The sequence below is a fragment of the Nesoenas mayeri genome, assembly GCF_963082525.1.
Source record: "Nesoenas mayeri genome assembly, chromosome: 10".
Lineage (NCBI taxonomy): Eukaryota > Metazoa > Chordata > Aves > Columbiformes > Columbidae > Nesoenas > Nesoenas mayeri.
In genome coordinates, this window is record NC_137560.1 from 8,134,012 (window position 1) to 8,157,341 (window position 23,330).

At 38.0% G+C, this 23,330-nt stretch overlaps 1 protein-coding gene across 1 annotated transcript; it reads left to right on the plus strand.

The window, feature by feature from the left end:
- Nucleotides 1-669: 669 nt before the first annotated feature.
- On the plus strand, nt 670-21,485 carry LOC308044107 (inter-alpha-trypsin inhibitor heavy chain H3-like; the record flags this gene model as incomplete). Its single annotated transcript, XM_080350583.1, has 19 exons — nt 670-759; nt 4,042-4,065; nt 5,217-5,383; nt 6,372-6,476; nt 6,892-7,054; nt 7,978-8,088; nt 8,734-8,859; nt 9,417-9,533; nt 10,320-10,488; nt 10,789-10,914; nt 11,161-11,342; nt 12,299-12,484; nt 13,386-13,525; nt 13,916-14,190; nt 18,038-18,151; nt 18,730-18,934; nt 20,044-20,216; nt 21,145-21,256; nt 21,356-21,485. 19 exons carry the CDS (start codon nt 670-672, stop codon nt 21,483-21,485), a joined length of 2,715 nt encoding a protein of 904 aa, XP_080206709.1.
- Between the last annotated feature and the right edge of the window lie 1,845 nt (nt 21,486-23,330).

Sequence of the window (23,330 nt, forward strand, 5' to 3'; positions counted from 1 at the left end):
TTCAAAGTCTGTGTTTCATTCAGGGGAGGAGATGAAATCTGTTAGAAAGATGAAGAGACAATTAATGCTGTCACGATAACAAAGCGGGCCCTGCAGCAGCAGGCTGGGTGGGTATCGACTGTGCAGGACCCTGGAGCTGTTTTCAGCCATGAAGATGGGCAGGAAAGCAAGCAATAGGAGAGTTCTGCACTACATGAGACATGTCAAATAATGATATGGAAGTCGGGTGCCTGAGTGATATGCAGGATTATGGCAGGTAGTTTTTGAAGAGGAACATAAAAGGAGTTTAAGAGACTTCGAGCTCTGCTATGGCTGCAATAAATTCGGGCCAGGACCAGGCTTAAGAAGGTATCAGAAAGATAACGGTTTTCATTTGGAAAAGAGGTTGAGTCTGGAGCAGAGATCAATCTCAGCTGTCTGTACAGGAACGGCTGTTGATTTCTGTGTGGAGATACTATATAGAAGAGACATTGCTGAAATATTCTGTAAATTCTCGAACTACTTTGTAGCAATATTCTGCAGATGATGCAAATTCAAAATTCAGTAACTGATTTTCCTCAAATGCCTAATGTTTAATCTCACTTCTCATGCTGGGTTATTTATTAACACTCAATAAACAAAGCATTATATATCTATGCATATCGTTCAGATTGGAAACTTCTCTCCAAAATGGAAAACCATCTATTACTTTTCATTTTATTATTGATTCCTGCCTTTGCATCGTCAGATCTTTTGGTAACACATGTCAGAAACATCAAGGTAAGTAATCAGCCATGCATGGGGCTCCCATTCTTCATAGATTAACTTCCTGCTATTTATCAACGTTTATCAGAGATGGCATCCAGATAAATATGTCCAGTATTCAAATGCCCCAGTAGGATTTTTCTTGCAAGATTTGCTTGCTAGCATAGCATTCAATATATCTGTGTCCCTCAAAGGTGCTGTTCTGGTTTTCACTGGATCTCTAAGGCAGCACTTCCTCATGTTCTGCTTAAGCTTCTTCAGTTAAGTTCCCAGCCACTATTCCTCACCTCAATAAATTATTTTCCTCTCAGTAGTTACACACTATGAAAAGTTACAGAGGGCAAATGTCTTTGGGGAGCATTGTAGGTTAGTGAGTAGAAAAGGACAAAGCAATTTACAGTCAATTTCTATTGATTAGGTAACAGTCTTTGCCAAGACTTTTTCTTTGAAAATCAGGATAATAACATATCTAACATTTTAAAATCAGCTTGAGACTTATTACTGCAAATTGGAGTTGCCATGGGTTCTTATTATTTAAACATTATGTGGCCCAGCTATAATGTAGCTTTTTCCTCCTGATTACCATACTACCTGTTGTTCTCTGTAGGTCTTGCAATGCTACAGCTTTTCTAAATAGAAAATAGCCAAAGCTTAGTGCAGTGCTTTATCTGTACATACAGAACACTACAGAAAAGTCCCTTGATTCTCCCAGTTTTGTTATATACTTTATACAAGTGTAATTTGTTTGAAATGGAGGAGATTGTCGTGTAGTGTGAAGGTCTCAGTCTCCATCCCTGACTTTGCTCCTTTGAGCAAGCAGCATGCCAGTGAGGAGTGGTGAAGCACAGCTGGAATTCTGTCTGGCTGATGACCTTGAAGCTGTCAAAGCTGCTTTTAAAGCCACGGTCAGGTAAACACAACTGGTAGATGAAATTCTGCTGAAAATAAAAATCCGATACAAAGATCCATACATGCACTTGTACACCTTGTTCCTATGTATGCAGCTACTAATGGTGGGAAAGGTTTTTTCTAGATTAAAAACTACCCATAGAACTACATATTCAAAGCACAGGTAGTGGTGATACAGCCTTCCTTTTATGAATCTCTCATTTTGGCAGCAGTGAGACTCCTACTTAGCTCACGAAGAAGTTTAGTTTCTGTAGTTTAGCTGCATTATGGTCTCTTCTCTGTGATAACCAATTAGCATCACGTGCAATAATAAAATCTTTAATGTTGCTGTGGATTTGGAAATAATATTCCTGCCTTATTTTTCCTATGTAGTGCTTAAGGATATATGGAAATGCCTCATTCAGTGTTGTGAATTCCTGGAGGTCACTTTAAGTTAACTGTATAGTCTTTGCTGAATCTTTTAGTCATGCTGTGTTTGAGTTTCCCAAGCTGTAAAATCAGGGCTTCTTTCAGCAAGTGCTGTCATGGGAGCCCTCTTTTCCCTCCCTGTTTTCTTGGGAGTTCAAATTCCTTTTTTATTCTGCTCTTCCTCACCAGTTTCTATAGATTTTTTGCACCTATATTCTTTGCCGTTGCCACAGCAAAATAGTATTAAAAAAAAGCAGAATTCATTACTGTTATACAACTGAAAAATTTCCTAATAATTGCCCCAACTGGCAAATATGTGAAAAACTATAGAAACATTTTGTCAAGTAACTGTAATTATACAAGGTAGAGGATACGAAAATCTCAGTTTGATCTAGAATTGCATAACATTTTTTAACAGGACACTCTCACTTTCTGCCCATATGACTTAAAATGACCTTGATGTCAGTGAGGTCTCTCACTACATCCAAGTCAATCATTAAGAATGAAAAAACTGTCATAGAATCACAGAGTCACGGGATGTACTCCCTGTGCAAACCGGAGTCAGCTAGGGCACGTAGCCCAGAACCATATCGAGCTGGGTTTGAGTATCTCCATTGAAGATCAGCCAAGTACTAAGTGGTTAATACCTTTCACCAAGAGATTTTTCTGTATTTTCTTTTTTAATGAGAATGGCAGGATACCCACCCAAAATATTTACAGAATCAGAACAGAACTGTTTCAAAACTACTGTGAAACCCATAATTCTGATAAGGCATGTGCACAACAGCAATTCTGTAAAAGTTAAATGCAGGTAAAGTATCTTTTAATTTAGGAGTTAGTAGTCAGAATTGTAGAATTTGTAACTAAAGGATGTATTTTTGCACCTTTTTGTATTCTTAAACTGCTTGGTAATTCCACTTTAAGGAAAAGCGTGTACCAAATAACCTGACATTTCAGTGACTTTCAGCTGTTCCTTTCCTGGAGTCAGTACCTTAGTTCATGTTTTGTAAGGTGAAATGATGAGCTATAATGGCAGTATAGATATAGAAAAGATAATTTCAGTTTGGAAAAAGGACAGTTTTGAATTGGTGCATGTTCTACACAGGCATTAAAAAAGCCCACATAGGTTTGTGAAACAGAAGAGACGTACACACAGAAATCACCTGTATGGCAATAACGGTTTGGAAGATGAACCTAGAGAAATGTATACAGACCTTTTGGCCAGATTCTTACAAAAGCTGAGAAGTTCCTCCTCCATCCTCACATTATCATAGATTTAATATACTATCTTGAAAAAACCTCCAAAACAAACAAAAAATAATGCTCTGTGTCTCAGTTTCCAACCTGTAGAACTAAGTGTGAAAGTTAACAAAAGCCTTAAATCCCCATGAGATGCGTATCTGGCTTGACACTTCATTGTCACCCCTCGATTTGGTGGAATAGGTAAACACGCTTGTGCACAATGTGACCCACAGAGCTCCTGTAGCCAAAAAAGATAAGGTATTTGCAGCCAGGCTTACGGGAACTGAGTTACACAAGCTGTTATTTAACATGATTCAGTAAGTACATTTGAAGCCTATCCTCTCTTTCAGAAGAGAGTACATTGTGTTTTTGTAGAACTTCTGATATTTTCACCTAATTGGGGAGCAAATATGCAAAAAAAAAAAGTTTTAACAAGTTTGGTTTGTTTTGTTTTTTTCCTTCCAGGCAGCCTGTCATAGTGACGGCCTCTCCTCTCTGAATTTCTGTTTTACTTATTCACATTAGAATGAGAGGCTGTTGGGTTGAAACAGGAAAAAATTAGGAGTAAGTCTGAAAGAGCATAAGGATGGGTCTGCCTGATGGTTTGGATGCTTGTATAACTGGACAACTTCTTTGGACTTGGAAGCACAAGACAACTACATAGGTGTTAAGTGATTTATTTCTAAATGCAGCTTTCCTACCTTAGTAATTATTTTTTCCCTATTTTTCTCTTTACAGAAGCGAAATGTTGATAATGACTTGGTGAGTAAGGCTTGGTTTTGTCAGGGCTACTGAGAAAGATTTATAGTGACAAGAATATTCTTACTATCTTCACAATATGTTTCTGTGAGTCCAGTCTGAGCAAATAGATATTTCTGAGTGGGTGTGATGAGAGGAGTAGCCCAGCGTTGCTTGTTCTAGGCAGTAAGACTAACTGGGCAGTTCCTTCCTGAGCTCTGATGGAAACTCCTGGACAAGAAAAGAGAATAAACAAATTATTTTTAACCTCCTTGTATTTGAATAAATAGCAAAGTTGTTTGAACTCACCTCTGTATCTCTAATAGACATCCAGTCTGTGATGGTTTTATTTTTACTTTTATGTTGTAATTATTTCTAAAGAAGCCAAGAGACCTCAGCTCTGAGGCTGATTCCACTTGGCACCTAGACTCTACTTCAGCAATGCTTAAACGCTTTGATTGTTTGGGGACCTTCTCAATCAACCAGCTAGAGATCAGGCCCACCATCAAACCCCCACGGTTCCTTCCAGTGCTGTTTTTGCTGCAAGAAGCAAACCCTGCCGTTGTGGAGTTGCCTATGGAGTTATATCTGTTGTTACCTCTGCTTTCCTGTAGTCTCCAGCAACCTTATGCATGAGTGTTCAAAAGGAAATAAATATTTCCCTACCCACTTGTTTAAAGAAAGATAAGCCCCAGTTGTTAAGATATTGAGAATAACATAAAATGGAATTTGGAGTCATCTGAAATTGTTTAGGTCTATTTTTAAACAAGATGACTCCTTAAATCCCTGCTCTAGGAGTTATCCAATCCACTGATAATTACAGTCACTAATATAGTGAGGCAGCAGCAAGTTGTTGTGCTCTTTGACTTAACCACAAGCAAAAGTCACAGTCTTAATAGAGGAAAAAAAAAAAGATTCTTAGAACATCAGTGTCTTTACTGTGCCAGTAGTATTTTGTTAAAGAGGCTGTAGTTAGAACTTGTGGAGTTAGCACCGCGATGGCAGTGTGACAGGTATCCAAGGAAACAACTCTTCTTATGATCAGGTATTTCCTGTTTTGCTTTGGAGTGATAGGATGTCCTGCCTTTATTTCTTTCTATAAATATGATCATGGCCGATCAGTGTAACAGCTAGCTCTTTCTTTGTATGTTTGTTTTTAATTTTTCAATCTACAGGTTGTCAATGGAATAGAAATCTATAGCATGAAAATTGATAGTAAAGTAACTTCACGATTTGCCCACAACGTCATCACCAGTAAAGCTGTCAATCGTGGAAATGTACACAAAGAAGTTGTCTTTGATGTTGAACTCCCTAAGACAGCCTTCATTACCAACTTCAGCATGTGTGTAATCTTTATATTATCGTTAGAAAAGACTAAAAATCTATGCAAATGCAACTGGGAGAAACTGAACCAAAATGTTCATTTTTACTTTGCTATTTGAATAGATTTCTAAATGCCTCCTGGGTAATTTTCTGATTCTATTAACTTAACATGCAAGATACTTGGAGAAAAGCAAATGTTGGTACATCTATAGAAAAGATGACTAATTTTCAGTTATTTCTGTTCATCATCATGGACCTTAGGGAACGGAGCATCTTCTCTGGAGATCCATTCGTCTTTTCAGAAACACCGCTTACTTACTCTGGTGTTCTTAAACCAGAGAAGTTCTATTAGTGAATTTCCCTGATGACATTATAGCTTAACTTATTTTCATTTAAAAATCATATTTGAATCAAAGGCAGGAAATAGAATTATTCTTTTACATTTGTACCTTTCATTGCAATAATATGCAATTCTTACACCATTAGGAGGTTTAATTTGGTTTTAACACCTCCATCTCAGCTAATCACACTATGCCTCTTTTATTTTCAGCAAAAAGAAACAGTAACTTCTAGGGCACAGCTATTCTTAATGCGTGCTAGAACTTTTATTATAGGATGAGATGAACCTCCTATGAGAAATGCCTGTTTAATGGTGTAAGGAGTTTAAGGATGAAATGTTCAGATGTAGATAACCACATTTGGATCCATTCATTTTGCCGTTACATGAAATGAGATTGTCGTGCTGCTAAAGTGTAGGAATATGGCAGGTGGAAGCAGTGTTGCCATCAGCTTGGTTTTGATCTAATTAATTTTCAAAGTAAAAATTGGTTTAGATTCTCTTAGGATACTGAGCACAAAGCTCTTCATTCCAACCAAATTCACTGACAAGACTGGCTTCAGTGAAAGTGCTCAAACCTTGGCAATATCAGATTCCTGAAGATGCTTTTTAGCAAACCAATCAATAGACAGAGGGTTACCTATAGTAACTAGGTCTTTTTCATCTGCAGGACAATTGATGGTGTCACTTATCCTGGAACTGTAAAGGAAAAAGAAGCTGCAAAAAAGCAATATGAGAAGGCTGTTTCAAAGGGACAGACTGCTGGTCTTGTCAAGTAAGAATGATGTCGTGTGTGGCTTCCACAACATCATCCCATAGCACATTGTCAGATTGGAAATAGCTTGTTCTGGCATATTTCTGAAGTTTGTTTTTCACAGGACTAAAGAACAATCATTAAGTTAGAGTCATTGCAGTGTAAATTATAAAAACAAAATAAAACTTCTTACTACACAGGCAATACCTACAATTATGGAAAGACTGCTTCTGCAACTTTTACTGACTTTGTATAACCTGTTCCTGGGATTAAGCTCACTGGTAAAATTGAGTGAATTCTACAGTTTTAGTATCATTTTAGCAAGAGATCAAAATTCCCATCTTTTTTTTACTCATCTTTGAAAATCATACTCCACCAACCCAAACATTAAATATTGTTAAAAAGGATATTCTTTTTCTTACGCACTTAAATACAGAGCTTCAGGAAGAAAAACAGAAAAATTCACTGTGTCAGTCAACATTGCAGCAGCCAGTAAAGTCAATTTTGAACTCACATATGAGGAACTGCTGAAGCGACAATTCGGAAAATATGAGATGTTCATCAAAGTAAAACCGAAGCAGCTTGTCAGAGATTTTGAGGTAAATGGCAAACTGGATCCAATTGGCTACTGTAACTTAAGAGATGATGAAATTCTGTACATCTATTGAAAGTGGAGTACCGTGGTCATTCCCGTTGGTTCACAGGTGATGTTTCTAATGAATTGTGTGGGGAGTCCACACCGGTGTGCTTTAGTGCAGGTTTTTATTTGTAAGCCTGACCAATTGGTTCAGCTACTAACCCTCCAAAAGAAATGACGTATGGAAACCTGAAAAAGTCATTATGATGCCTTGGGCTAAAATAGAAGACCAATAACTTTAAAAAATGCCTTTATAGCACAAACTACATTGTTCTCATCCCACCATGACACTACATCGTCTTGAATTACAGTGATACATATATCACATTCTAGAATATTGTCTTTTGCATGCCAAAACTTGTCTTTGATCACTACAATCTGCCTTGCTAAAACCCAGCTCTAAGGCAACATTTTTTTCTCCTTTGTATGACCAGAAAATGCTGTGTAGAAATCATCACAAAACTCAGTATCTGTAGAGTTTCTGGAGCATTATTTTAAACATACTATGATAAAGATTCTGAAATACAGGTCAAAGTTGGGCACAACTCACAGCTATTGGCTGGGTTATATTTTTGAAGGACTTGAGGATTGACATTTTACAAAATTCCAGTATCTAACTTTCAAATAAGTTATATTTCTCCTAAGGTTTATTTGTTTCTAGCTGTGTTTTTAACTTCTGTGTATAAAAAGGTCTGCTTGGCTGATGGCATTTCCACACACTGTGGATTTGATCTGCCATTATGAATTACAAAAGTAAATTTATTTTTCTTCTACAAAAATCATCCCTCTTTCACATCTTTAGTTGCCTGCTGATCCCCCTGTAAATGGCTATGTTGATATATTGTGGGGTAATCAATGACAATGAATTTTCAATTAATATTTCAGATCGAAGTAGATATCTTTGAGCCCCAGGGAATAAGTGAGCTGGAAGCGGAAGGAACGTTCATCACCAATGAACTACAAAATATCATAAAAAAAACTTTTTCAGAGAAAAAGGTACAATGACTACTGCATTCCATTTATGATTATTATAATGCTGAAATAATAATGTCAGTGCAAAATGCTGTAGTGGCTAGCAATGAAAGTGAGAGGAAAAACTTAGAGAAAACACAGGAAAGGCTTGTCTGTGCAAACAAGCTCTGAATTCCAAGCTGGCAAGTTGAAGGGCATCTCCACGCAGTTCAGAAGCCACGTACCTGTTCACATGGTGCTGTACCCAGGCTGGTAGGTCTTGTCCTGCAGCAGGAGTTGGAAACTTGGATACCAATAGGACCATTTCCTACAGAGGAGCTGAGTCAGTAACAAGTAGTTTGCTCATGTGTGGAGCTGGTAGAATCCCTAAGACGCAGACTGCCCAACAGCCTTCTTGAAAGTGTCATTCAGAGTGGAGGGCTGAACGCAGGAAGAAGGGGAAGTAAACATATGAAGAAAGTGCTAGATAGCATCCTTCACGTATCAGTTACCCATCAATAAGTATATAAATGTGTGTCAATACAAACTAATACCTAAGCTGATAAAACAGGTTATTCTTATGTCTGCAAATATAAACATACTAGTTTTACAAAAATGCAAACTTCTTTGTGTTCTGTAGAAAATTTTCAGCTATTAAGGTTCGGATGTAATGAAGGCTTTTCTTTTCAGGGCCATATCTCTTTCAAGCCAACCCTTGATCAGCAGCGAACCTGTGCACATTGCTCACAGTCTCTCTTGGATGGTAACTTCATTGTAAGATATGATGTGAAGAGAACAACTCCGGATAATTTACAGGTAAATCTGTCAGCTGGAAATTGTTGAACAGCTTAGCTTGCACAAAGTCAGGGGAGCCAGCTGTTACCTGGAGGACAAGGAGTTGATAATGACAATACAGCTGAAAGCAAAGGGGCTTTCGCCAGCCAAGAGCCCGCTCCTTGGAGTTCCTGAGCGAGGCAGACCCAGAGATGTCAGTGAAATCAGCTGAGAGTCCAGGTCATAAGAGGAGTTTGTGGTGATGAGGCAACCCGAGTTCAAGGTGGAAAGTCAGGCTGCAGAGTGGGATCCAGATCAGTGGAGTCCATGGACAGGAACAGGTATGGCTGTGGCACAGCTGGAGACTAGGTGTTCTTGCAGTGTAGCTGAGGCAGGGACTAAAGGGCCAGGCTTGTGCTTAAATTGAAGCTCCTGGGCTCATGGACAGAGGTGAGACTGGTCAGGACCTTTAAAGCTTGTTATTCCACTCAGCAGCTAGACACTAAATGAAAGTAAATTCTTCTTTATCCATTTTATCTTTATAATATACAAAAATTGTTTGTTGTTTGGTTGGTTGTTGTTTACATTTTATTTTTCAGATTGTCAATGGCTACTTTGTACATTTCTTTGCACCGACAAATCTTCCAAAGTTGCCCAAGAATATTATTTTTGTAATAGATATTAGTGGCTCAATGTCTGGAAGAGAAATAGAACAGGTAAGTTATCACATTACTATAAAGTCCCAATGGACAAACCTCAGTTGTGGTGGAAGGGACATAGTGGCTTAGAGTGCATATGCATGGCTTAAGCTGTATCAAGTGGTTTTATGCTGAGATGTTTCTAATGCTCAGCACCATTAGTACTGGTTTGAAGTGTTAATGTAGAACAAAATTCTATACATTGAGGCTATATTTACTTACTTGTAAATGTTATTAGTTCAAAACTGTCAACATCAACATTTCCAGAATGCTCTGTCACACGTACTGGACAGTTCCAAAATTAAAATGTGCATACAGTACTATGCAGTATTTATGTTGTATTTCCATCTCCACTGGGATGCAGCAGCTCTTTTCATACTTAGGACTCCTCATTCTAAGCTAATGCTCAGAATTTTCAGGTTTTGCTGCTGCATGAAAATAGCCACGCTTGCTTGCATAGGAGCATCTCCCCTAGCCTGTAGCTACTCATTTCCCTTCACCTTCAATTTGCAATGCCCGCTTACCTCAGTGTAAGCAAGGAGCCATGACATGAGACCTGATTTTCCTCTCAGCTACAAAGATTTACCACGTGGAACTGCAACCGGCTGACTTCACTAGAGTTATTAGTAGAGTCTCCATAGTAGACACAGGGACTGGCAAGGACAGAACAAGCTCAGAATTTTTGCACGACACTCTGTGTAAAACTTAAAAATACCCAAATGCTGAGAGATTAATCACATAAAACCTCTAAGCACCTATTTTGGTAAATGTTGAACCATACATTTAAAACTCCTTGGCTTATAGACAAGAGAAGCACTTCTGAAAATCTTAGATGACATTAAAGAAGATGACTTCTTCAATTTCATACTGTTTGGTAGTGAAGTACACACCTGGAAAGAAACACTAATCAAGGCTACTCCTAAGAATTTGGATGAAGCAAGGGCATTTGTCCGGGGCATTGACACCTCAGGCGGTAAGTACTTTACTGGACTTGCCAGTATCTTGTTCTGGAAATTAATTTACCAATTCGGTCTGTGCTTTTTAATCTTTTTTTTATTACTGATGAGACACTCCAAAAGTTTAGTCAGAATATGACATCTGCTTTTTCTTATGTTTCCAAAGCCCAGATACTTTACTGTCTGAACCTTCCCCTGCTTGCAAACCCAAATCTTCCATTTTCATACTGTAATGAGATCTCATCAGATTCCAGCGAAAAGTGGGCCTTTATTTTGACTGTTTGTGCTGAAACCAAATTTTTCTGTCTACTGTGCAGCGACAAATTTACATGGTGGTATAATGAGGGGAATCAATATGCTGAATGATGCTCATGAACAAAACATAGTGCCCAAGAGAAGTGCTTCTATTATTATCATGTTAACAGATGGCCAACCAAATGTAGGTAAGTTTGTGTTGGATGGAATAATGAGAGTGAATTAACTAACAAAAAATGTTCTGTTAAAATTGGCCTCCATCTTTGATTTCTGGATGTTTTCACGATTTAAATGCTACTATACCAGCATTATACTACTAAAACAAGTTTTTGGTAATGCCTCCTAAGAAATCCGAACATGACCAGCCACATTTAATTTTGTGATAATTTTATCTATTTATGAAGAAAACTCAAACTTTTTCTGGCTTGATGTAGGTGTATCAAACACTCAGGACATTCAGAGAGATGTAAAAAAAGCCATTGAAGGAAAATATCCCTTATATAATCTTGGTTTTGGCTATGGTGTTGACTACAACTTCCTGGAGAAGATGGCACTGGAGAATAAAGGATTAGCCCGTCGGATTTATCCTGACTCTGATTCAGCTTTACAGCTTCAGGTACAGTAATCACCCCTTAAATTAGATGAGAGATACATTAAGTCAGATAACTATACAGGTGTTCTTATTTTGAAAAAAATGAAAACCTCGAAGTGTAATCTGGTACCGAGATACTCAGGAGCCTGTGGTAATCAGAATTTTAGTTGCATTTAATTGTTCCCTTTCCTTATATAAGCAGAATGTGGAAGGACAGTAAAATGGAGATACTGTGGACTATGGAAAAGGGTTCCAAACTTGGCATAGTGTGACACGAGTCATGGTTCTGAAGGACACAAAATGGCTGCAATTATCATATCTTCTGTACCTCACAGGTCATGTAGGTTATGTCATGTCAAGGGAGGAGAAGGGTGACAGAGCATAAAGGCTTTGGATATTCTATCTTTAGGAACTTAATGCAAGCAGGTGTATCTTACCATATGTCTGAAGCATTTTATGGTCATATAAGGCGTGAGAACAGGTATAGGCAGTACAGAGTTGACCTTTTTTATTTCTCACTTTCCAATAGCAGCCATTCAAAAAATTCACCAAATAATTTGGATACTGGATTTCACTGCAAGCTCTGCCAAAATCAGATCTCTAGTCTCCTTTGGCTTATGTTGTCATTTCAGTCTCTGCAGAGAATAGATCTAGAAACTTACTTCTAACAAATGGAGGGGCACTTGGGATCCCCCTTGATTAACACTGGTGGATCTCAAGATCCATAGCATTTTTTTCTCAGATATTTTTCCTTTCTCCTAGTGAGACTGAAGAATTTGTATGTCCTTTCTCATTTTCATTATTTGTAGATTTTTAGGCCTTATACTCTGAGATTTAACTGAATATTTAAATATTTCTTGTAAAATGCACTTTTGGTTTTCATCACTGAAATAGCAGGATGTTCCTGGCTGCGGACCTACCTATGAATTTACCTATGAACCAAAGAAACAATGTTTTCCTTATCTTTTTTTATCCTATAGGGATTTTATGATGAGGTGTCAAATCCCATGCTCACAGACGTGGAGTTAAACTACCCAGAAAATGAAATATCAGACCTAACTAAAAACACGTTTAAGCATTTCTATGATGGGTCTGAGATTGTGGTGGCTGGGCGCTTTATAGACAACAACCAAAACAGTTTGACTGTAGATGTGAGAGGTGAAGGCGTAAGTATGGATTCCTTTAACTTAAGTAAGATACGCAAAACATCAATGTTCAAAGATGGCAATACTTAAAATATTTGCTGGTATTTCTTTACCCAGTGACAGGATGTGTTACTGCATATGTGAAGAACTAAATGTGCCAAAGTAATTGCTTTTAAAACCACAAGTTACTTGCCTGAGTCAGGTGTACTAGGGTCAGTCTGGAACAACTTTGTGCAGTGTGACTGGATTAGCTTTGCTAACAGGTTTGTTGGGGTGGTTTTTTGGTTGGGCTTTGTTTTGTTTTATCCAGTTTAGTCTCTAAATACGCTACCTGGTTATTTCAGGAGCCAAATGTTCAGTGTTCACAGACACTAGTCTTCACTGGGTGAAGAAAAATAGAACACTACTTCTAATAGGGACTGAATGATCCAAATCCAGCTCTGGATTCTGTAAAAATATTTGCCCTGATATTCAAGAAACACAACACAAACATTATAGATTATGTTATCATAAATACTGTGAACTGCATATATGCCATATAAACTGTGGTGTATTAAATATATTATAAGAAATTAGGTATGTTTCAAATACAAATAATGTATTATCAGTACGTTAGCCACTGTATCTGCTTGAACATGTACCTATATAAAATCCCTGTCATAATCAAAGTTCTATAAATCCTGAGGAGCCAAATTCTAACGAACAAAAATGCCGTGTGAATTTGGAAACCCCATTACGTCCTATAGCACACAATACTAGCTTTCACAGAAGCAACAGAACAAAGAGGCTAATACAACACTGACAATTTCCTGGGCAAGGGCTGTGTAGGACAAGACTGTTTTTCAGTGAAGATCTTCATTTTGGGAGGTTCTGGAAGTGTCTGGCTACTTATGATACAAAGAAGTTTCCTTATTTCTAACAGGCTAACGACGCCCTGTCATATACTGCACAACAGGATGCTGAGCAAACAGCTAAAGCTTTCCAAGAGCAACAATACATATTTGGAGATTACATTGAAAGGCTCTGGGCTTATCTCACCATTGAACAACTCCTGGAAAAACGGTAACTATATGTAGAACAACATCTTCCTTGAATCCGTTAAGACATCTGACTGGTGCAAATTCTAGGATGTGAAGCCCAAATTCACATCACACTGAGGTGCCAGTGGAAAAGCATAAAATTAGTAAGGAAAATCCCCCAACCTGTTCTCCTCCCCAGCCTCAGTATTTCTGTTGCAGGTTGCAAATGAAACCATTTCAAATTATTGCTAATACAAAACGCAGTTTTGCCTTTTTCTTGGATAGCCAGCAGAATCAGAAGTGCTCTCCAAGAAATATTCTTTATTGATAAATTTGCTGCAGAGAAATGACGTTACTTTAAAGAAAAATATTTATTCCAGAGTTCAGTGAGTAATGTAGCAATCATTGATGCTGGGACTCTGTCTGTATTCAGTATTGCAGCTACAGGAGAAGAAAAGGAGAATTTTACAGCTGAAGCCCTGGATCTCTCACTAAAATACAAGTTTGTAACGCCACTGACATCCATGGTGGTAACAAAGCCAGAAGACCACGACAATCAAGATGGGATTGCTGATAAACCCATTGAAGGTATAGACATTTTCACAATTTTACTTTATTTGGGAAGCCAAATGTTCCTTTGGTGTTCCCCTAAAGAAAGGCTTTTGTGTGGGCACAGTTTTAAAAATGTTTCTGAAAAATCTTGCATACGTATGGTTTATGCAAAGTTACTTTTCATCGTAAAGCTCATTTCCATCAAACCATCTTTTGTAGTGAATCATACAGACAAAAATACTATAAATTGAAAATAATTGTATTTAAAGCTAAAGATGTAAATTTACATCAAAAAATTAAAAACAAGAAGCATTTCTAATCTAATAATCCACCTATATTCAGTTGACTTCACATCACTTTCTCCTTCATTTTTCTACATACTTCAGCTTAGTGTGAGATATAGTAACATCTTGCTACATGAAAACATGAAAACAGAAAATTTGCCTGAGATCTTCCTTGTGCAGGATATCTCAGTTTGGAAAAAGATGGAGATGACAGCTGTAAAACACAGTATTCATATATATTGCAGAAAGACAAGCAATTATATTGAAGGCGCACAATTTGTTCTCAACTGCTCTGATATTACAGTTTGGCTAATTATTAACTCCTTGCTCAGTAGAGCAAGTTCAGCCTCCTTGTTTAATCAGTGTGAAACAGAAGGACTCTACTCCTCTTTAGGAAAGTAAAGCAAACGCTGTCCACTCAGTGCACCCCAAAGCCCCTCTGCCCTCATCTGTGTGTGTTCTTGGGGCCATCCTCATCTCTCCCTCATTCAATGGGTCTGACAAACCTCCTGTGAGGCTTTTCAGTCTCCTCTATTTGCATCCATTATTGTTTTTCCCAAAACTTTTGCTTAGTGCCCTTAAAAGTTCCTCCCAGGCTCTGTGTGGGCTCTTTGCTGGCTTCTAGATTTTTGCATTATTTTTCGTAACCCTCATTATGAGATACTGACATAAAAACACTTCTTGTGTAATTTAACATTCAAGTCATTATACAACATAATGGCTTTAAAGTTTACAGCTGAACTCCATGAAATGGAAAATCTTACCCAAAGATCTGACAGAAGTAGCATCTACACAGAGGGATCTTCAGCATTTTGCTTTCCTTTTCCAGGTACTTGCAATACAAAGGCCCTTTTCTGGAGTTCTTTCCAAGTAAATCCTCTTTGTATACAGAAAGTATAGAGCAGTAATAGGAGAAAATACTCAAAACACTGCTGCTGTAAAGGAAAAGAAGAAAATTTTTACATACCCTAGAATCTAGATTCACAAATAGGATTATTGAATCATCCAGTCAGTATTAACAGAATTATGCCTTGAAAACTGCAAAAGTATAAAACCAGTAAGGAGCATTTTGCAATGAGGAAGTGGCATAACAATAGAACAATTACTAATAGTGCTCTTGTCATATGCTTAATTAATTGCAGTTTTGCTGCCCCACAAAAGAGCTTTTTACTTTCAGTGAGTTTCTGTTTGATCTACAAATATTTAGTTTTGTCATTGGGAAGAAATGGAATTGTAAAATACTGAAGCTATCTGGTTGAATTGTCAAACAGTTTTAAATTTCTTTCTTTTTTAGAATGTTTTAACAGGGTCTGTTTAATCATACAACTGAAACTGTAAATTTCTCTTTTTCTTCCTTTATTTCTTACCTGCCCACGGTAACAGCCGAAGGTATGTACATTTCTTATTATATTTACTTAATATTTTTAACCATTAGAGATTGATTTCCTGCATCACTTACGTGATCTAAGACATAATATTGTCATAAAATTCTTGGTGAATAAACAAGAATACGTTATAAATAGATTGAAAATTTTTCAGCTGGCAAAAAGTTTGTAAATACCATTTTCAGTGTGGTTGCTCCTTTCTCTGATAACTGCAGCATCCCACCATCACTGATTTCAGGCCCAGCATGACTCAGTTGCTTCCCAGGTTGCTGATCCCAGGTACCTTGTGGAGCCGTCTCTCGTTACAGAGGTGTCTGCACTGATGCTGGGATTGATACTTCTTCAGCACAGCTCTGTCTGCAGCCACCTCTCTGTAGTTTCAGCTGTAAAAAGAGCAGAAGACTAGAAAAATGTGGAAGCGGGTGGGTAAATCTTACTGACTTCCAGTAGCACAGTTTAGAACAAGGTGGCACAGGGGAATCAGAGAAGAGCAGGTTGTGCCAGCCCCTTAGGGAGCAAACCCCATGCTTTCAGAGGAGGAACATTTTTGCTGAAAAGTAGGGTGTGCTTTCTGCCAATTTATGCCATCTGCTTTGTTGCAGTACTAAATAAACTGGCTTGACTAAGTTTTTCTTTTTTAAAAATGCGTAGAAATTTATGCCTAATTACTAGATTTGGCAGGTGGTTTTGGTGAGATAGATTCTTTTTTATTCTTTCTACCCTCTAAAATAACATCTTCTTTCATTCACAGCACAGGATATCACAGCTGCCAGGCTGGGTAAGTCATTAGCTTAAGTTTCTGAATGAAGTAGCATCTATCAATGGAAATTGATTCAAACAATAAAAATTACCAGAGAGATAGAAACTGCATTTTCTGGGTTTACAACTGTATTTTAACAAATGCTACCAAATTCTGCTCACTGCTAAAAACACACTTAAAGGTTGAACAATGCCAGATGAAAAAGTTTCAGCTAAATAGCTTTTAGGGAGTAAATGCCAGTTCATCAGACCACCATTTTTTCCTGAAAGCTGTTTCCAAAGAACAGAGGATGGACTTGAATTTGCATGTCCTTTGGAATTAGATAAAGCAAGGGACTGTGATGTCCATCTCTGGCTAAATTAATATGTTCAGTTACTTATGCAAAATGAAACTGTTTTATTCAAGAGAAGGAAAGAGACAGCAACTGATCCTTCAGATTGCTGTTTGGGCAACTGTGGAAATGGTGGTTTGGTTTAAGGTTTTGCTCTGGAGATTAGTCTCTGTCTAGCTTTCTCAAGACCTCATTGAAAAGACAGATTCATTCCAGAAAAAGCAGATGTCAAAACCTCAGAAGTTTTCAATGGGTGATGTTGCATTTCCTTGCTTAATCCTTAAGTCTGAGACATTTGTATCCTACAGATACATTACTTGGCCCTTGTAGAAACCCTCAAAGCAGTTTAGACTACAAATACATTTGTATCCTGAAGCTTTGCTTGATTCAGATGGGGCACAAACCATCATTCCATAGACTATATGCTTTAAAAACAAGGATGGAATTAGCAATTTACGTAGCATATTAACTTCCTGACATCTTGCATATAATGTACAGATAATGTGTAAATATTCCATTTTGGTGTGAGTTTTTCTAATTTTTCTTTTTCTTTTTTGTCTGCAGCTCCACAATCTTTCTTATATAGTTCATCCCTCACATGGCATACTAGTGGTGAGTAGTTTAGGTCATGTCTGCTAGAGGGGGAACAGAAGAAGGTATTTAAGAATAAATTGCACAATTTTTATGAGTCTTTTAGATAATTCCCTCCCACAAAAGCAGCCATTCTATTTCTTTCCAAGGGACTAGTATTTTAATTTAAACATCTCTAAATGGTTTTTAAAGATCAAGTCACTGAGATTGCATATGGTCATTTTGTTAGTCCTCCTTCCCATTGCTAGACCTTGTGTTGGTAACTGCTTGTTCTCTGTTCAGGTGACCTTCTCACCCTCGGTAATACTTTCATGGCCCTCAGAGATAAACACCACCTTAGAGGTGGCCATTCTGAACCTGCAATCCACGTGCCAAATTTTGCAGTAGTCAAGAAACGCAGGATATATGTCACATACCTGGGAATGGTGAGGAGGAAAAGGACGTAGTTCACTCTGGGGAGTTGTAGCAGCTTCCTTGGGTCCCCACCACTCCGCTGGAGGATGGGCTGGACTAAGCTGGGCATACAGCTTGTGCAGGGGCCAGTTCCTGCTGGTCCCCAGCATTTGCAGCTCTATTGCCACAACATTAAATGTTGATGCAGAACTTTCAACCTGTGTATCACGATACAAATACCAGTGATTTGCCTTTACAGTTGATGGAGATCCACACTTCATTATATCGGTACCACAAAAAGAAGATGCCATTTGCTTCAATATCAATGAAAACCCAGGTGCTGTGTTAAATTTAATAAATGACCCAGTTACAGGTGAGTTTTTATTTTTTTTTTAAATACAGTATATCAGGATACTTATAAGAAATAGCCATTAAACTTAAGACATTTTATCTCTTTAATACTGCCTAAGCTTTTTTTCCAGTAAAGTTCCTGTAGCTGCGACAGGGTACCATTACCATGACTGTGTTTTCACTTCTTGCACCAAAATGAACTTTCAACCTTTGTTTGAAAACCACTGTGAGAGTTGAGAGGCATAATTTGCCTCAGTGAGTAGTAGTACAAGCGATAAAATAATCCTTAGAATTCCATTTCATGGAATTCCTGGTAAAGAAAGACCAGTGTCACACAGTCTGTTTGTGGCCATCACAGGCTCTTTGTGCTTTAGGAAATATTAAACTTTTCTCAGTAAAGTGATTGTCATCCTTGTGGAAATCCACAGAACAGCCACCAGAGCTTTATTCTACTTTGGCATAAATGTGCACAAGTAATTCTGATCTATTTTTCAACTCATATTTGTTTCCTTGAGTTGTTAAATTTCTATGACACTCCTTGACATCGGTTGATCATGTCCTATCTGTAAAACAATACTTGATGTGTCCTTTTTATATTAGGCATCACAGTCAATGGAGAACTCATTGGTGATAAGAGGGCAAATAGTGACGCAAAGATCCAAAACACATATTTTGGAAAACTTGGCATTGCAAATAAGCACCTGGATTTAAAACTGACAGTAACGCCTGAGAAGATCATAGTACAGAAGGGCAATGAAAAAACAGGTTTCACCTGGCTTGACTCAGTCACTTTGCAGCAAGAAGGGTAAGGCTTACAAAAAGAATAGCAGCTCCTGTATTACTTTCTACACTTTTTTTAGTGTCAATAATATACTTCTAAGATTTCTCTGAATATACAAGAGAAATTTATTCACGTCCTGCTGAATTCTGCTCTGTACTTTGTTTTCTAACTGCTGAATATTTATTAATAAATTCCTCTGCTTGGAATAAGTGAAGAATTTTCCCTGATTTTCTATTAGTATGATTAAGGTAAAACTAGATGGGGTATTGTGCTTAACACAACAGTGTCTTGCAAATACTTAAAGAGTTACTTTAGACACAGTGTGTAACCTTTCAAACAAAGATATAATAATTTCCTGTAAACAGTCTCCATTTTAAGAAACGGAACTGGTGATATTTGTAGAATAAGTACATTTTACCCTGTCAGCAGGTATATTTTTGATGAGATTTATCTATTACAGAATCGTTTATACCTGTCAAAAAGGAAGTTTAGAGAAGGAATGGCCAGCATCTCCTCCTCCTCATTCATGTTTTCATTGTGTAGCTGTAACAAAATAGCTACCTTCTCAAAGCATGGCAGTGCCACAGCAAGAGCACCGGAGCAAAACTGTTGTTCATACTGCATTCTTATTTTTTTATTATGATAGCCACTCTGGCGCTATCACTAACACAAGCAGAAGCAAATCTTCAGTATCCTAGCACTAACCTAGGCAGTTTGGGAGTTGTCTTTTCTGAAAAAGAAGAGGAAAAGGTGTCAGCATCCAGGCAAGGAAGTGATGGTTTTATCTGTAATGTTTTTATTACTGAGCCTGAGGTGCTGTATCTACATGTCACTAACCTATCTGTGACTAATTGTGCTGTTATAGGGCAGGTTTTGGTAGAAAAACCTTGCTGAAAAGTTTAAAGGCCAGGTAGCCTTTTCCAGTGTAATTTGGTATGTGATGGACTGTCTGGGAGCGCACACAGATTCACATGGACCAAACCAGGCAGCAAAACCTCTATTTTAAAAAACACTGAGCAATTTATAAAGCCATGTTTGTTTGTTGGACATAGTTTTTTTTCTCAAGTTTCTTCTCATTGCTGTTAACTCTGGGAAGCACAGTGCTCTAAGTCAAGTTCTTCTTTTTTCCTCAGTTTAACTTTGATAATCAATAGAAAAAAAAATCTGGTGGTCTCAATGGGCAGCAGTGCCTCATTTGTTATTGTTTTGCACCAAGTATGGAAGAAACATCCTCTCCACCAAGACTTCCTAGGACTGTATACATTGGGAAGTGATAAACTGTCTGAACAGACCCATGGATTATTAGGTATGACTTCATTTAATGTTTTCGTGTTTGTCGTTCCATATGAGACTACATCATTTGTAGACACAATCTTGTACTTAGCCTTTCTGAACTGAGATAGCAGAGGAAGCTGAGATGACATTGATTTGCCATATTAAAATTTCTGACAATATATTCTGGGCTCAGATTTATGCATTATCTTTTCATCAAATCCTCTGCTGCTCCTGAAATCTGTAGCGTCCATTGTCCTCACTGGCATCTCGAAACCTTTCTTATCTTCCTAAATCCAGCCTACAGATATGGATTTTTTTGTTACTACGTTATTCTTTCAGTCTCTCGGATAGTCTGATCTCTCCTTTCATCTTATCACTTTTCTCCTAAGCACAAAATACAGTAACTGATTTACACAGCTCATCACTGTTTTCATCATCTGTGACCTCACTAAGTGATCTAAATTCTATGCTCATTATGGCACTCAAAGCACCAGCAGCATCCTGCACCAGCCCAGACAGGGCAAAAGTGTGTGAAAGCTGATCCTGGCAGGAGGGCAAAAATTCCCTACTTGTCAGCCTTGTTCTGAGCATATCACATCCCAAAATTTCAAAGAGCAACACATGCATTATTTGATTAAAAAAAGCTAAAGACTCAGATGATACAACTGAATAGACAAGACACAAAGTGAGGATATCTTGAAGGATATGTAGAAAAAAGCTTATCTTACTGTGCATTCAGAAGCTGGAACTTACATCCAGATGATACGCATAGAATTCTGGTGAACCACAGGCATAAGTTCAACCTTACATGAAACTTGGTGTTTGCTTATCCATTCAAAACCCTGAGGGAACGTGGAAAACAGCATAAGAATGTAAAAATTCTGGGGTTTCTGTTTGGTTTCTTTCTGCTTTATTGTATGCAACATGCCTGAACTGGTAATTCTGGCTTCTATTTTTAGGACAGTTTTTCCGCCCCATTGACTTCACCATACTTGAAATTCATCCTGGGTCTGATCCCAAGAAACCAGATGCCACAATGATTGTTAAAAACAATGAATTAACAGTAACAAGGTAAAATATAATTAAGTTCTTAGCAAAGACTGAGGAAGAATTACCTGTCAAAGAGCAGCTTCTGCTTCGAGCCGCCCATGACTGTATTTTCCCTTGCAGGGGCTGGCAGAAGGATTTCAGAGGAGATCCTGCACATGGCGTCGACATCCCGTGTTGGTTTGTTCATAACAATGGAGCTGGGCTGATAGATGGTGTTCATACAGACTATATTGTTTCCAGTCTGTTTTAAACAACTACAGCTTCCTGTAAAGTCACGGGTATACGGAGTCTGAAATAATAGTATTTTTCAGTGTTTAAGAACTATTAAAAATACATAAGCTTACTGTGTTTGGCAATGCTAAGACAGAGTTTTGCTGCATATTTCATCAAATGTTAAGTGCTAAACAGCTATTCTGCTTGTGTGCACAGATATCACTCACCCACTGAAATATCCTCATTTTACTGAATAATTTACTAGTTTTAAAATTCTGACTTAAAACATTACTTTGTAAAACACAATGAGAACATTCTGTCCAGTTTTAAATCAATAACTATGTGTCAGGAGTGATTTAATAAAAGCATCAGTACTTAATGCCTTGTTTTGTTATTCCAAGTGCGATCAGTGTTTTCATTCCAGTTTCACAGAGCCCAGGATGCCAAATGCAGTTTGAAATTCAGCATGAGAGGACAGCTGACAGCCCAGCACGTTTCAGGAGCATTCAGTAGCACTTCAAACCATCGGGCCGCTTGCCTGTGCAGTGCTGCAGGCTGGCTGACTCTTAGCATCCAGGAGTTCTGTACTTTAGTCTTTTAATGTGAACCTAACTTTTGAATGCCCGTATCTTTATAAATGAATTAAATACCACAGTTCCAAACAGCACTCAGATTCAAGTAATAGTAGCTGTCTTTTGGATGGTGTCTTTTTTTTTAATAAGAGCCTTAGAGTCTTCCAGTAAAATTCCTCCCTCTGTTTCCATAACAGGATTTACATATGTATTTCAGGACAGGTAATGTCCCATTTATTTATATATTTATTTTGAACTGGAAGAAATTATAAGCTACTACTTCAAAGCAAAAAATAAGCAGATTGCTTAGTTACTTCAAGTTTTCTTTTAATCAAATCAGCCATAGCAAGGCAATTGTGGCCTTATAGGGCAAAGTAGAATGTTTCCTACTGTTCTATAACAAGGAGAGAAAGTCAGTGTGTGGGAAACTAGAATGCACACACAAAGAAAGAGGAGTGTAATGGGGAAAAAAAAAAGAGATGACATAAGATGTCATGGGCTAAATTGGAAGAACAAAGGTAGAGGTGAAAAAAAAATGCAACAGAAAAATCAAAGAGGAAAAAAAGAGGAAAAATATACTTACTGTTAAATTTATGGAAGACACAGGCCTCCTCCAGGAACAAATTCCTTTACTGAAAATAGAAGTTTTATAGAAGAAGAAAAAAAATCAGTTCTTGCAGGGGATGCATATGTCACAGTGGCTAGATAGCTCTGCCTGCTAAATTCACACAAAAATAATGAAAGAAAACAGTTGTTTCTTACAGAAGATAAGTTACTGAAAAATGAGGAAGGCAGGGAGGAAAAAAGGAAAGAGAGAAGACCAGAAAATTGAAACTGGTAAGGTTAAGTTTACATGGTTCTAATTTTTTATTGCAAGATAAGGAATTAGATTGAATCAAATAAAGCAGTGATGCATTGTGGATCCCGAGGCAGGAGCTGTGGGACTGCCCATCAGGGCTGGTCCCAGACTCGGGGCTCCTCTGGAACAAAAAACCATAGCCGGACACAGCAGATCTTGACCTACCTGGCTGGCAAAGTTCAGGCACAAGGTGGTGGTGGGCACGGCCTCAGCCAGAGCTTTCATGTTTAAGTCATGGGGATGAGGCCAATCTCCGGAGGTGGCGGGAGCCTTGTCAGCTGTGGGTGAATTGTCAGCCAAAAGCTGATCTTGAAGGCTGTTTTCTGCTTCTGCGTGGCTTCTGTGGCAGCCGCAGAGACTCCCATTTACACTGCTGGAGATAGAAAAATCCCCTTTTTAATACATAGTTCTTCCAAGATTGCTGCAAGATAGGAGATAACTGGAAATGTAG